At 39.9% G+C, this 16,386-nt stretch overlaps 1 protein-coding gene across 1 annotated transcript in view; it reads left to right on the top strand.

Annotated features, from left to right (window-relative positions):
- Positions 1–13,954, top strand: part of htra1b (HtrA serine peptidase 1b) — a 41,343-nt gene extending 27,389 nt beyond the window's left edge. Inside the window, exons 5-10 of the mRNA XM_034119069.1 lie at positions 4,098–4,292; positions 4,604–4,636; positions 5,539–5,653; positions 6,269–6,326; positions 8,212–8,307; positions 13,315–13,954. Of these exons, the coding sequence (XP_033974960.1) occupies positions 4,098–4,292; positions 4,604–4,636; positions 5,539–5,653; positions 6,269–6,326; positions 8,212–8,307; positions 13,315–13,483 (666 nt within the window). The 3' untranslated portion in view covers positions 13,484–13,954. The remainder of the gene's footprint in view (positions 1–4,097; positions 4,293–4,603; positions 4,637–5,538; positions 5,654–6,268; positions 6,327–8,211; positions 8,308–13,314) is intronic.
- The last annotated feature ends 2,432 nt before the right edge of the window (positions 13,955–16,386 follow it).

Below are 16,386 nucleotides of genomic sequence, written 5' to 3'. Positions count from 1 at the left end.
ACAAGTGAGGATGAATGGGACCCTTGTTAACAAAACGTCAACACCAATAGCATTTGTCTGCCCTTAATAAAGCCGACCTGCTCACCTCATTCCCTCATCAGTCAGGAGCGACTAGTCACATAGTTCAGTGATGCCTTGTGGCGTTTTGTGTAAGCTGTCAAGCTACAGTACCTTTACTAATACATGCCTGTTAGCCTTTCCATTTGGACAACCTACTTATATCATCCTGCTTGCTCTGCTGACTGCATTTGGCGCTTTCCCTTGTTGCCACTCTCACACAATATGATCAAATAGCCATATGAATTGTGACAAATCCCATTGAAACAAAATTCCCGTGGTCCACAATTCATGGTTAAATACACACATGGTCTGCACATACAAATAGGAGCTATATAAAAGTCGTGTTGATGTTTTAGCAGAAGAGGAAGATCCTTTCTAAAACAACTTTGTTAAATAAAACCAATACTAGTGGGCAATGTTTGTGTGTGTGTGATGTGGGTTAACTGTAACTGTAACATTCTTACTGTACTTGAGATGTAATGTACGACAGATGAATGGACAGCGAGAGATAATGAGAAGGAGAGAGAGATGAGAGAAGAAGACAGAAACTACTGATTTGTTCCTTGTCGTGGTATTTTGTTGTTTTTTGTTGGCGTCTCTAAAATTACAACTGAACGGCATTTGAATCACCCTGGACAAAGCGCTGTCATCCTGAAGACCACAGAGGGAGAAACACGGTCATTTTTCTTGTGGGCGAAGCACAGTAGTCTTCAGATGATTTGAGTTCTGGATGTGGTTCAGTGCAGGCAAACAAAGGAGCTTTATGTTAATCTGATGGAGTAAAGCGCTGGTTAGAGGAGCTGAATGACTCCATTCATAAGCACATTGTTTATGTCTTTATAGTTGTGATGGTGATTTAAAAGAGTTAGTTTGTGTGCATGTATGTGACAGTGGTGTGGAGACTGACCTCATTAGAGTCTGGTGGAGAGGCGATATTGGCCATATTTATAGGGGCCCCTTTATGCTAATTTTGAGGTTCATATTTGTATTTAGTGTCTCTGTCTGTACTGTGACATGTTTAGATGCCCAGTCTGCTCTGATTGGTTAGCTGCGACAGCTCTCATGTGATTGGTCAACCACTTACTGTAGAGATGTCCCTATCCCTTAGCCTTTTCAGGAACAATGTGTTGGAGCGCTAGCCAATAGAAATGTGACTGTTACATAGTGATGTCACTATGTTGCGGAAGTAAACTAAGGAGTCCAATCGAGGAGTTTCAGGGTGGGGTTGGGGGGGGGGGGGTGTTGCAGATGTTGAAATTACTTTCACAAACCCAATATTACACACTGCGGGAAAGGGAAAAGGGCAAAAAGGATAATAGGGCCTCATTAAAGAACAATGTGACGGCAAAACATTATTGGATACATTGAAAATAATGCAGGAATGTGTAAATCCATTAGTCTTCTGTAAAGATTATTTGACACAGTTGAGAAGCAGATTAATATAACATGTTGGCTTCTATTTCAGACTTAACTTTTCTTTCAATCATAACATTGATACATTTAATTTTTAAAGTGTGAACTTTTCTAGAGCCAAAGTACCAAAGCATCAAATGCCATGACTCAACTCAGGACCTCTGTTCCTCACACACACACACACACACACACACACACACACACACACACACACACACACACACACACACACACACACACACACACACACACACACACACACACACACACGGTGCTGGTCATGTACAGATGTGTTGAGCATACCTCTGGTTTTAAGACAAACTTGTATTCCTGTAAATCAAACTCCAGCACAGAGAGTAAAAGCTCAGTTTGTGTAATCTGGAAAAGTCTTCATCACTCCACGACTGCCTTTTTTCAATCAGTGAAAAAAGCACATATTAAATACTAATGTCTCTTCAATGCCTATTGAGATGTTGTGTTAACAATGTATTTGAAAATCAGTTTGACACTGTCTGCAAAAAGAGATGACTTTGGTGAGTAACATCAAGATTAGTGAATGTTGACTGAGTTTGGACCAAACTTCTAGGAACTTGTACCACTATTTAAGTATTAAAAGAAATAATAAAAAAATTCAAAAGTGAAAACACTATTAAATGTTATTTTGATAGTTTTGGCACATGCTTTGGAGTGTGTGTGTGTGTGTGTGTGTGTGTGTGTGTGTGTGTGTGTGTGTGTGTGTGTGTGTGTGTGTGTGTGTGTGTGTGTGTGTGTGTGTGTGTGTGTGTGTGTGTGTGTGTGGTGTGTGTGTGTGTGTGGTGTGTGTGTGTGTGTGTGTGTGTGTGTGTGTGTGTGTGTGTGTGTGTGTGTGTGTGTGTGTGTGTGTGTGTGTGTGTGTGTGTGTGTGTGTGTGTGTTGTGTGTGTGTGTGTGTGTGTGTGTGTGTGTGTGTGTGTGTGTGTGTGTGTGTGTGTGTGTGTGTGTGTGTGTGTGTGTGTGTGTGTGTGTGTGTGTGTGTGTGTGTGTGTGTGTGTGCTGAACTGTGGCCGAGCAAACAGCAAATGTGTTTTCTGGCTTTTGAGAGAAAGAGAGACACAGAGTTGTAACACTAATCTTCCTACATTTAATAAACCAGATAATGACTTATTAAAGTCTGGGCTTTTCCCATTCAGTGGCAACATACAGTACACTGTTGGTGTGTTTGCAGTTAGCGGTCAGACACAGCTCTAATATGTGAGCACTGGAAACTGCTGTAACAGAGATGGAAAAGCTAATATTTAGGAGGCTGTGTATCACAGAATCAGCCAGAGTTGCAGCAGTAAGAAATCTAAATCAGTTTTTTGTCACAAACGTATCTCGCTACATAAGAATTCTAGATCGTTCTTCTGTTTTTATAATGACAAATGGCTGTGATTCCGATGAGAGTATTAATGTCTGTTCCCCTTCTGTCCACACATTTGACCCACAGTGCCGATCACACTTCTTTGTGCACAATATTTATTAAAACCGTATTCAATATTTATAAAAACTTTACGTAACTTATATATGCCTTACACCCTGCAACTTAATGAATGCCTTAAGCCTTGGACCTTATTTGAAAATATAAACTTCATTTTCATGCAACCATATATCAAATATGCAACAACCTGCATATACTGTAACCTACTGTATTTATGTGAATAAACTGGAACCTTATCTGCACTTAATCTACTCGATCTGTGCACATTCTGGTTGGATGGAAACTGCATTTCGTTGTGCTATGACAATACATTTAAATATAATCTATGGTGGAAGGCATAATGTTTTTGGATTATCCATCCATCCGTCTATCCCATTCTTGTGAGCGTGGTTTTTCAAGAAATCAGCCATCAGTAGGTGAATAAACAATAAATAATTATTTGTGTAAGATTCTATTAAATTAGGCTTTTGTGAGAAGAAAAGGTGGCAATAGTAGTAGTTTTTATGGAATCAACCAGGTGGACCACACAGAGGCTTTGAATGAGGGGCAGGTTGGACCTTTGTTCTTACAGAATTAAAACCTGATGCTATAAACAAAACGAGATGAACTGTAAGGATGAAAAAGAGTAACAGTTAGAAGTCTAACAAACACAGATCACTGACATGTTAGTCCTGGTGAAATCAGGACTGAATGAGACCCTTTTATTTACAGTGTGGAGTTTAGTAAAGGTTAGAGTTGTGAATGAAGAGAAGCCTCTTCCCGACTAGGAGCTGACTCAGCTCTCCACAGGAAGTCAGCGTCTGCCTCCAACAGCTGTGAGAGAATAAACTGCTGTTTACTTGCATGTGTGTGTGTCCTGCCAACTGGTGGTTCTTCCAACTTAAATGTCTGCCTTTGACTCTGTTTTCTCAACCAAATATAGGTGATTTGAAGAGATGTTTTCAAGACTCTCTAAACCAAAATCACAAAACCAAAGATACCAAATGTAATGATTGAATCCAGTCCTTACACTTTTCTCCAAGGAGTGGATTCAAACACTTTTAGCCTGTGTCTGCTTCAACCAGACAATCCAGCAGTGCAAGCAGATAAAAAAAGTCAGTCAACAAAAAACTTTGGATTCTGTCTCTAACCAGATTTCTCTCTGTTCCCTCCCCTCTCTGCTGGATCAGATGAAGCTGCCGGTGCTGCAGCTCGGCCGCTCGGCCAGCCTGCGTCCTGGAGAGTTTGTGGTTGCCATCGGCAGCCCGTTCTCCCTGCAGAACACCGTCACCACCGGCATCGTCAGCACCACCCAGAGGGGGGGCAAGGAGCTGGGTCTCCTCAACTCTGACATGGAATACATCCAGACCGACGCCATCATCAACGTGAGTGAAGAGACCGAGAGAGAAACATGAAACAATTTTATGACAACCCACATTTGAATTAGAATAAAAATATATTTGATGCAGTCCAAGTGTGTTTTATGTTGATTCCACTGGTCCCTGGTTAGTCTAAATCCTCTGCATTCATCTTGTTATTGATAAGCAATACAAAATGTGCAATGTGTAACGAAATGTTTGCATTGATGCCTTTGAATGACAATCTATTAAAATATTTTATTCACATTTCTTTGACTTCAAAAACGATTTGGTTCGACCAATTTTACATTCTTTATGTGCTTTTTTGTTTCTTGCAGTACGGCAACTCAGGAGGACCACTGGTCAATCTGGTGAGTAAAGGAGAAAGAATACACAGTACAAGCTAGATTTCAAAATAAGACGTTACCTGTTCAAAATGTAGCATCTCATATGTATCACAAACAATTTGTCCTCATGCCCAAAGTAAATCACTTTAAACTGCATTAGTTCCCTTTTTCACATCTTAGTTTTCGGCAATTTATGAATACAGTATGACAATAGAGTATTGATAATAAATCATGCATACCTTTAATTGTGCTTCATCTGTTGTATGAGGAGCTGAAACTGAATGTGTCATAATCTTCGCCACATGAGATTCATGTTAAATGAATTTGTTAGAGACAGAAATAAAGTTTGTGCTTACGGGGGCCACATCCACATGTTGTGAAACAGAGATATATGTAATGTCATATAAACAAACATCAAGGCTCATCAAATCCTTGTTAGGAAAGTAAACAGAGTTTAGGTAATGCCTGGCAAACAGCCACATTCCACAGCTGACTCTGATAAGTCTGTTTAAAACTGGTAATGTTACTAAACACAGAGCAATGTGGAGTGAGAAGTGCTGTTTAAAGTGTGTGTGTGTGTGTGTGTGTGTGTGTGTGTGTGTGTGTGTGTGTGTGTGTGTGTGTGTGTGTGTGTGTGTGTGTGTGTGTGTGTGTGTGTGTGTGTGTGTGTGTGTGTGTGTGTGTGTGTGTGTGTGTGTGTGTGTGTGTGTGTGTGTGTGTGTGTGTGTGTGTGTGTGTGTGTGTGTGTGTGTGTGTGTGTGTGTGTGTGTGTGTGTGTGTGTGTGTGTGTGTGTGTGTGTGTGTGTGTGTGTGTGTGGTGTGTGTGTGTGTGTGTGTGTGTGTGTGTGTGTGTGTGTGTGTGTGTGTGTGTGTGTGTGTGTGTGTGTGTGTGTGTGTGTGTGTGTGTGTGTGTGTGTGTGTTGCAGGATGGAGAGGTGATTGGCATCAACACTCTGAAGGTCACAGCAGGAATCTCCTTCGCCATCCCATCAGACAAGATCAGGCAGTTCCTGGCAGAGGCGCACGACAGACAGGCCAAAGGTTCGCTACAGTTTCATCACGAAGGACATCAGAGAGAGAGACAGGGCCAAAGACAGAGGAGGACATGCAATGAAATATTAAAATGTGTCATATTCTTGTATCACTCATGAATAGTCTACTTGCTATCAATGTGAACCCGGAAATGTTGAGTACCCCAAAGTTTTATGTTAGAAATGTATAGTACGGGTCACCAGCACATAGAAACTGGCGGATGCTAACTATCATACATGTATGTTGGACAAGGTATATTGAGGATATTACATTTTTAGGATCAAAACATGCCATTTTGAGTCCCCTCAAACCAAATGTAATCAAAATTATCCAACCAGGAGTACAAACATGGCCACTTTCAGGTTAAAACTGCCATTTCTTATCCTGAAAGTGTCAGAAAATGATTCAACATCCTAATGCCCTCCAAAATCACTCCAAAAGTTTCCAAATTGGCCAAGCTATTTGTTTAACTTTTTTTTTAACTTTACGCAACTTATGCTAATTGTTATGCAACATATGCAAGTTAGCATCTATTGATCTATATATAAATGAATAGGGTGAATGAAGAAGATAATAACTTCTACATTTTCTAAGTCAATCAGCACGTGTCTTTTATTTCTCCAGGTAAAACGTACCGGAAGAAGAGGTACATCGGTGTCAGGATGATGAGTCTCACCCCATCGTAAGTTCCTGCTGCTGATTACATAAAACTGAATTTATTTTTATATTCACATTATATTATTTTGGTCAGGTTATAAGTTCGTTTTTGTAAACAAACCCTGACATTATCGATATAGTTCTCTTTTGTTTTATACATGTGATAAAATTAATAGTTTTTTTTTTTCTTTCTGTGAGATTGATCTGTTCTGTTGCAGCAAAAATGCAACTAGAATGTGAGAATTAATGCAGTCTGATTAATCTTCAGAGAACCCTGAAACAGATCCTAGTACTGACTGTTCTACATAACATGGGTGGTGATGTTGTTGTTGTTGTTGTGACCTCAGCTTTAAGTACCTGAGACCAGAGGCCAGAGGCCTGTACTACGAAGCAGGATTTTCGCTTAGCGGGCTAACTTCAGGGAAAACTTGGGGTTTCCGGTCCTACGACGCTGGTTCTCTTTTTTAGCGGGCTAGATCTCCATGGTAACATAACGATTTTGATGGTTCACACCTCTTTCTGACCGTTAGATCCAATAGAATCGAAGGGGGAGTCCCCCACACACACTCATTGTGAAGAGAAAAGGTGGGGGCTTCGCGCATGTCATTTTCCATCAGAGTGAACCTATCTCTAGCTTTGACATCTGGAAACGGAAAAGCAGTTTTAATGCTTATGGATTATCAGAAATCATTTCAAAGGGACACAGACACATTGGATTAACCTATGGATTAACTTCAGCAGCGTTTTTATCGTTTTAATGCCATTGAAGACCACTTTGGAGAGACTACAGAGCCAAGGTAAAAATGTTAGCATTTTTAGCTACCTAGCGTCACCTGTTTTGATGTCCGTTTTTGCTTATAACGTCGCCATTTCGTATAATTCAGTGATAATGTGGGTGTCCAACGATAATGTGGGTGTCCAACGATGTGAAACGATGTCATGGATGTAGAGAAGAGATAAATAATAAGGTTTTGTGAGTGATTTTCGGTGCAGTAAGGTGTTAGCATTTTTCGCTCGTTGCTAATTCAGAGGCTCAGTGTTAGCATTGTGGGTTTTATTTTGAAATAAAAATAAAAATGATCAGTTAGATGTTACATGGATATAAAACATTCATAGTTTATTAAATGAACATGCCCTCAGACACTGTTTCCTGCAAGATGTTGCGGCAGTGCCCCGGTACCGGGGTCTCTCGGGCTTAACAGGTTGAACATTCAAACACTTTTTCCAGCTGTATTCACCTTGCAGCTGCAACTATGTGGCTTTTATCCTGGATAAAGTGTTTAAGTCATGGATGTTTAAAGTTTAACGTCTTCATATTTGTCTAATATTAGTTGACTTTTCATTCAGGAAATATATGACGCGCTGCGCTGTCAGTACGCGGCTTGTCCATGTTTGTGATTGGTCGATCGCTCCAAATACCACCCCTTTTATGTGAACGCGCACCTAACTAGATAGGACACGGCTGGCTTGAGCGATCCACTTGATAACCCGCGTCGTAGGACAGCTTATCGAGAGCGGGTTTGTTTTGGATTAAGTCAACCGGCTAACTCAAACATATCCAGGATATATTGAACTAGATTCGTAGTACAGGCCTCTACTACGAATCACAAACATGGATTCAAGAATATTAAAATAGTGGTAGTCAGGGATTTAAAAAGTGGAATCTGTCAAACCTGAAGAACATGATAAAATATGTGTACAGTGACCAGTTAACGGCAATATGCTTCATTAAAATCAGACCAGTAGAGTTGTAGTTGCAGCTTTTAAAAGCTTGACATTTGCCAGAGTGTCATAATTAATCAGAGCAATGATTTATATGTTGGAATTTAAAATGAGTCACAGTGCATCATCCCTTCAGGTTTCATTAAGAGCTCGTGTTTCGGCTGTTTGTCTCTTCTCTCCTCCATCAGGCTGGCTAAGGAGCTGAAGGCGAGGCAGTCAGACTTCCCAGATGTCACCTCCGGGGCGTACGTCATCGAGGTCATCAGCCGGACTCCAGCCGAGACGTGAGTGCTTCGAACATCTCATTACCACATTATCTGCTGTTCACTTCCCAATATGCTGAAGTAACTAAGTACATTTAGTAAGTTCTGTACTTAAGTACAATTTTGAGGTACGTATTTCCATTTAATGCTTCTTTATACTTCTATTCCGATACATTTAAAAGGGAAAAAAGGAAAGTTTACTCAATACATTTACTAAACTGTTTTAGCTACTTCTAACCAGTGTTGTAGTCAATTCACCAATTTTCGAGTCAGAGTCACTCGAGTCCCCACTCTTCGATTCCGAGTCTAAGTCCGAGTTACCTAGGAAGAGTCCGATTAGAGCCCGAGTCCGAGTCATCATTGCCTGTGCTTGAGGCCGAGTCCAAGTCCGAGTCACCTCGGAAGAATCAGAGTCCAGTCCGAGACCGAGTCATCATTACCTGTGCAGCTCAAGTCCGAGTCCAAGTGTCTCTGCACATCTTCAAACTGAGAAAAGCCTGGGCGCGGTACGGGAACTCGACTTGCAGCTGCACACGCCCGGGGCAGATTACATCCGGACTCGAGACAGAACTTGCTCGAGTCCGAGTCCAAGTCCAATCATCAATGTGCGAGTCCGAGTTCGAGTTCGAGTCCGATTTAGTGTTCAATTTCGAGTCCGAGTCGATCACTGCACAAATTCGAATCAAGTCACAAGTCCTGAAAATTGGCACTCGAGTCCCCAAAGTCTGCTTCTAAAACAATGCATTTTTCAAAAGTGAACTAGTGGACCAACTCTTTAAGTCACAAAAGAGTCAAACTATTTATATATTTTACAAAAAGTCCACTAGAACTGTTTGTCAGCAACAGTAAAATGCTACTTGATGCAGCAAAAGTGTTTCTTATAATTATATACACACATAAAGGCAATCTTTCTGTACTATGATTGCTTTTACTTTTTACACTTTAGGTACTGATAATACTACGATACTTTTACTTAATTAAGATTTTGAATGCAGGACTTTTAATTGTAATGAAGTATTTTGACAATAATGCATTGGTACTTTTACTCAAGGAAAGCATCTGAATACTTTTTCCACCCCTGCAAATATGTCGCATCAACAAACTGTATTTCCAAAATCCAGTAGAAGACATCTAATTCTGCATTTATCATCTGGAGTGAGTTCGATTCATGCCAGTAAAAGCACCATTTTGGATTCACTCTCAGTTATGAAGCTTGCAACATGTACAAAATAGAAAGGAGGGTGCATGCTCACTTCTGCTGAATTTACATTATTTTGGTCCTGGAAAGATTTTTGGTATCCACATGAAAAGCTTGTTGACAGCTGTAAGAGTCGGGAGGGGCTGATAATTTATTCCGGCAAATTACTCAGACCTACTAATTGACCTAACAGAAGTTATTGAGTCTATGTAAGTTTACTGCTTGGCTCAGATCCACCAACGTCAGCAAGATCTCACCTCTATTAACTCTTGAAGAACCAGGTTCAATTAACTGCTGTTTCAATTCAGACGACCCTCTTAATCTGTTTAAGCGATCCCGAAGGATTTTGATATCAGTAAATGAGGTGTGGCCCTACCTAAGTGTGAGTGTGGCAGTGTGCAATCTTACCTTTGATGCAGGAGAGGAGAGCACAGATGTATTTTAAGTTGTCCAAGGCCAAAAGGTGGGATCAGTTTATTTGAAGAAAAATAGGTCCAAACTAATACAGGGTTTTTACCTTCTCTCTCTTTACAACATTATAATCCTACAAAACATATCATGCTGTGGTCATGTTCTAATATGCAACTCTAATTCACAGTTTTACATTTATTACATTAAATTGTAACTCCAACTGCCCAATTCAGTTGTGATTTTTAAATCTCCCGATAGAATTTAGAGGTCTCCCCTCATAAAAGACTGGTGATAATAAAAAGCACATTCAAACTTTCATTCACCAAATCAATTCACATCAATTCCATACCTATATTCCGACAGGTGGCGGGACTAACATTCACAAACACGTACCTATATTCCGCATGAATTCGGAGGAAGATCCTCACAGGTGGCGGGTACTAATACTCACAAACACACTCCTGATTTCCGGCAGATGGCGGGACTAACATTCAAAAACCCATACCTATCCGCATGAATTCGGAGGAAGTTTCCTCACAGATGGCGGGCCTAAACTTCACAAACACATACCTATCCGACAGGTGGCGGGACTAACATTCAAAAACCCATACCTATCCGCATGAATTCGGAGGAAGTTTCCTCACAGATGGCGGGCCTAATCTTCACAAACACATACCTATCAAATCATTCCACTCATTCAACCCAGAAATTCACTCCGCATTCAACTAAGAAATTTGAGAGATATTTACCAATCTGAGAGAACCTTACCGAGAGCAAAAACCCAGCTCTCCAGGGTGAGAGCTTTACCGGGAGAGAGTATACCAGGGGAACCCCCCCCCCCCCCCCCCCCCCTCTCTCTCTCGTTTGCTCCTTCTCCGCCAGTGTCTTTATGCTCAAAAACAGGATAGAAAAACCTAAAGACACCTCCATACCCATATTTGTGGAAACTGGGCATGGCCTCTGATGTACAGGACTGGACATGACCAGACATATTCTATGGCTATGGCATAAGTCACACCTTCCCATGTTTGTGTAAAAAGGTCACGACCCCTACTCTGCAGGACTTGCAAAATATTATTCTCGGCTATGGCATAAACACCTTTTTGGGGCCTCAGTTCTTTATCACTAAGTCGGGAGCCCCCCTCCTTGTGCACCGCTGTAGGAAGAGGGAAGAAACTGCCTCTCCTCTCTTATCAGTGACACCCATAAACCATTATAGGCCTTACACTCAACTTAACAAACCACTTGTGTTTTGTTTATACTGTAAATATAGAAAATCATAAAATATGAAGCATTTTAATTGTGGGTTATACAAGAATATAATTGACTATATTTGATTATAACTAACTTTCGTTTTAATTATTCAACCTAATATGAAGATCTCAACAGAGCAAACCGCAGGGTTCCACCTGAGAAAGCAGCAGGCGGAGTTCGTTTTCTTATTGTGTGGTTAGTTTATATGGCACGCCGACAGGAGTCAAGATAATCCGATCTTACTGAAAGGACATTTATTAGATGTGAACTCTCTTCGTGTGGAGACTGCAGGATGTGGAAAGTTCACTCCTGGTTTCAAAGCTGCTGTTTTGCCGGGATGAAGGCTGGCAGTGGAAGAAGAGTTCTCCCACCCAGACTGTCCAACTCTCTCTGGCACAGAGGACAAACAACCTTATAGTAATAACTCTGATTCTTCTTTACATTCAGGAAACATAAAGAGAGTGCTTTGGGTTCAACTCATTGAATTTCAATCATGAGAAACTTATTTAGCTTAAAGAAACATTTATTGACGTGTGCACAAGGTCATAGAAATGTGAATAGTCTTTGGCAAATATAATTGTAATGAATATTTCAGCCATACGAAACCACATGTGTTTTCTAATTATCTTTTTGCTATTTTTGAAAACATTTTTTAATGGAGCCCATTGTATTGCTTTCCTTGAAGAAATGTACAAGCCCCTCACCTAACCTATCCATTACACTTTATTCCTATGTCATTTTACAATCTGTTATTTTCAATACTTACCAGTTAAATCAGTGCATGTTGAGTGTTTTTAAGTTCTCCAATATTTCCTTTTAATACCTTTAAATGCAGCATTATTCATTCTTGCATCTTCAGTAATTTACATAACCACATGCATAAGTGCTTATCAAAATCTTGACTGAAATGATAATGGAGAATTGATAATACATAATTCGTTTTTTTATTGGTGTTTCGTATACTGATAGGAGAGAAATGGAATGTTTCTGAAAAAAGTAACCAGATTTATATTGTTGTTGTATTTGACCATGAGATTCGTGTTGAATGCATTTGTTACATGACCTCTCTTATCCTTCACACGAGGACAGAAAGAACGAGCATCTAATCAGCCTGTAATCAGCTGATTAGATGCAGCTGAGGAGTGAATACATGTAAAGCTATTGTTCCTGACTAAAGATACTCTTTGAGTTTGATAGAAATATGAATCACTCAGAGAGCAAATGCCTCTGCCATGGCTGCACTATACTCTAAATCTGGTGCTTTTATTAATGAAAGGAAATGATTCATCTGTGTCTGGAAAAGATCTATATCAAACACACAAAACCACATGTGTCCCATGATCCTCAGTTGTGGTCCACACGTTGCAGGTGTGATTCATTCAAGCAATGGAAATAGTTCATAAGACGATTGCAAAAATGGCCAAACCAAAATGCAACATCTGTTCCAGGTTAATGGAAGGAAGAAATTATTTTGATTCTGATTAATCAATAAACATATCAAGTCCTAATGCAGATATGTTGTGGTCACTATTACATTTATTGGCCCTTTATCCATTTAAAAAAAGTCGCTTTGATGTAGCCTACAGACAGTAGAGGACGAAAAGAGCCGCATTAAAAAAAAAACGGAGAAGATTTACATATTATTAATATTAAGTAAACATTTAGCCAAAATCCCTACTACTATGTAATTAATATATGTGTTAATGTTAAATTGTATGAAAAATTACAATACGTAATTACTTTTCTGTACACTAAATGCCATATTGTTGTGTTTTTCTCTTCATTTATGTCAATTATGAACAACAACATGAATTATTTAATTAATAGTTTTGGGTGTTATTTTGTGGAAAAAACAACATGTATTATTTATTTATTGGAAAATAGTTAAAGGTTGCTTTAGATTGCAAGCCTGATATAATACAATGCATGCTTTAATGTTGTTATGACCAAGGTATATAATATGTTTTTTTCTTTTTAAAGAAGTTGAGGTTGAACTAAAACAAAAACTCATCTATTAACCAAAATGATAAAAAATGAAAAATGAAATGTCCCTCATGATGCACTAGGCTTAATGCAATGCTGTGGAAATCAACCACACACTACAAATGCCTAATATGTATGTGTTTTTGATATTATTTAACCCTTGCTCTCCTTCTTTGTGACAGTGCTGGCCTGCAGGAGAAAGACGTCATCATCAGCATCAACGGCGAGCCAATCGCCTCGGCCAGTGATGTCAGTGCTGTCATAAAGCGGGACGAAACGCTGAAAATGGTGGTGAGGCGAGGCAACGAGGACGTGATCATCAGCATTGTCCCCGAGGATATCGAGCCCTGACCCCTCAGCTGAATGAGTGCAATCAACCTAACCAGTCAACCAATCCCCAGCTGGCTCCGTGTTTTTCAACCAATCATGAACACTTTGGAAAACCAAGCAACCAATAGGAGTGTGCATCTGGGGCCACACCTACTGCATTTAAAAACGTTTTATTATTAGCCCAACTGCTACTCTTCTTCTTCTGTTAAACTCGCACATACCTTCCAAGATCTGACTTTATGACCCTGGGAACTGATGCTTCGACCCTTACGAAATACTTCTTATATTAGTTTATTTTCTGATCCCCATTTACTTTCACAGACCTTTTATGTCCAACTAACCCACATCTAGCTGCAAAAGGGATACTGCAGGTTACCGTAGTTCTGATACGTTGTGTATGTCCTTGATGGAATATTTTTTTAATAATATTTTTTGTCTGTTTGTGTTTGATGACAATTTAAAAAAAAAACGAAATAAATGTTAGTTTTAAAAGTGTTGTCAGTCGACTTGATCTCGAAAAGGTTCTTTATGGAATTAACGATGTCCTCGAAAACTTGATAAATTATAAAGTTAGCAACCATTGGAACCTAGTGTCGAATTTTGCAAAACTGATATTTTTACTCAAATTTTGTTAAAAGCAAAAGGAGAGAGAATATGCGTCTTAAATTCATCAAGTGGCCCGTGAATAGATGTCTAAATAGCCCTATTATGCATTTGGGGTTTTCCCTCTCCTGTAGTGTGATACATAGCTTTTAGTGCATGTAAATGGTCTGCAGAGGCTAAAATCCCTGTGTTCCCTCCAGAGGGAGTTTCTCTCCCACACCCTGAAACACGCCTGAAACGCCTACATTGGTCTCCTTTGTTCTTCCATAACATAGTGACATCCCTATGTATCATCCAGGCTTCTATTAGCTAGCGCTCCAACACATTGTACGTGATAGGCTAAGGGGCTGGACATCTCTAAGCGGTTGACCAATCACAACAGAGCTGGCCAGCTAACCAATCAGAGCAGACTGGGCTCTGGTTTCAGACAGAGGGTGAAAAGAGGTGCTGCATCACAGGCAGTATGAGAGAAATAAAGAGCTTTTTGTAAACATGTACATAACAATAAGTAGAGAACTTGAGTTAATACTTCGTTACTGTCCGCCACTGAAAGGAGTAAAGCATTAATGAACTCTGACACGACCCCAGCTCTGTTCACAAGGAGACAGAGAAAACAAGTTGGGAAAGAACTGCATCATCTGTCAAACATCTCCTCCCTGTACGCCTTGATACACACTGAAATACTGAGTTCAACAAAGCATGATGACATAATGTTGGCCCCAGTGTGTGTAGGCCCAGTGGAGCCAGGGTGTTATGGTGAGGTCAGTAACATGTTCTCTGTGCACGATCATGGCAGTCAGCTAATGCCTTAGGTTTTCTAACATAGAGTTTATAAGCTAAATTGTCAGGCCTTCTTCTTCTTCTTCTTCCATCTCTGTCCCCCCCTCTGTGTGTTTGTGTGTCTGTGCTGGATTACAGGAGTGGGATGTGGTGTGCAGGTGCCAGGCTGCTGTCAATCTCAATCTGCTGGGCTTTAAATACTGGGCTCCAACTCTACCAAGCCGTCAGATCGTAGATTCTGCCACACAGCTAGCTGGGCACGGTCTTGCCTGTTGTTTGGTTCTCCAGTTGTTCATCCAAATGTCTCATTCCTGTTCCTGCAGTCATCCTGCCTGACTCCTGCCTCTTTCCCCTCCTGGCAAACTCTCTTGATTTCTGCACACCTACTTCACCTACCTGGACCACACTCCGGACCAAGGATCCCCATTACATTTGAAACATTAGATAGATGAAGCACCTGTTTTCAACACTTTGTTATAGTTGTACAAGTTGTTTTACAAATCATTTGGTAATCATTGACATAATAATATAGAATATAATTCAGAATATGTGCAAAAATGATGATAAAAAAAAAAAAAAAAAAAAGCTTGAATTATAATCTTATTAGCTATAATACGATATGTAATCTAAACATGACTCTTTTGACTCATGATGAATTACAATTGTTCAACAAGTGAAGTACCTATAAAGCTTGTTTAACTATTACCTTTTTTTTATTGGAATTTATTAGAAAGACTTACTGAGGTGGGTTGAAAGTGTGTGACCATTAAACATCAGTGACCTCTTTCATCACTGAATCCCTCCTGTATTGCAGATGAATGATATCCAGCAGAAGGAGAAGATGAGTGGGGAGTTTTTCTTTCATTTTGACCCAGTTGTCAAAAGGAAATACAGCCTAGTTGAGATGTCATGCTGATGGACCGAGCAGATTTTCTCCCAGAGCTCAACTCTGCTGACTCAGTGTCTGTCCTCCACATGTCTGACTAAACATCCTTTTATCATTTAATGTCCTCCAACCCTTTTCCTTTCTGTCGACTAAGCTCAGTTTCTTTTTAGATTTCAGAACAAGCTTCAGATGTGTTCTGTATGAAAGTAATTTTTGCAGTTTACCACAGAAGAAGACTTTCATTGACCTTTTAAATTCGGACCAATATATGAGTCAGCGTTACTGGAAGGCCTGTCGGGAAACATTGGCTTTAACCTTCTGGAAACTGTTGAGCTACATTTCCCTCTTATTACCGCTGTCAACACAAAATATCAATTTTTTAGCATTGTCAACTCTTGTGTTGGCAAAAAAAGTACTTTTTGAGTCATATGTTTGGGCATAAGGAAACCAAACTGTATGCTAAAATGTTCTGCTTTTGTGTGCACTGGATTTCCGTTTTTTGTGTTTTTCTTTGTAGCATATTTTCGGCTTTCATTCAGTTCCTGATCTTCTTACCGATCTTATCACCTAGAGCTTTCTAATTGATATCTTCCAAAAAATGATCTTACTTATTTGTATTTGATCTCTCTATGCCCCTGTAATACTCAGCTTTGAC

This window comes from Trematomus bernacchii, unplaced genomic scaffold (assembly GCF_902827165.1).
Source record: "Trematomus bernacchii unplaced genomic scaffold, fTreBer1.1, whole genome shotgun sequence".
NCBI classification, from domain to species: domain Eukaryota; kingdom Metazoa; phylum Chordata; class Actinopteri; order Perciformes; family Nototheniidae; genus Trematomus; species Trematomus bernacchii.
Note: the sequence above shows the minus strand (reverse complement) of the source record. Positions and strands in the feature narration are given on the sequence as shown.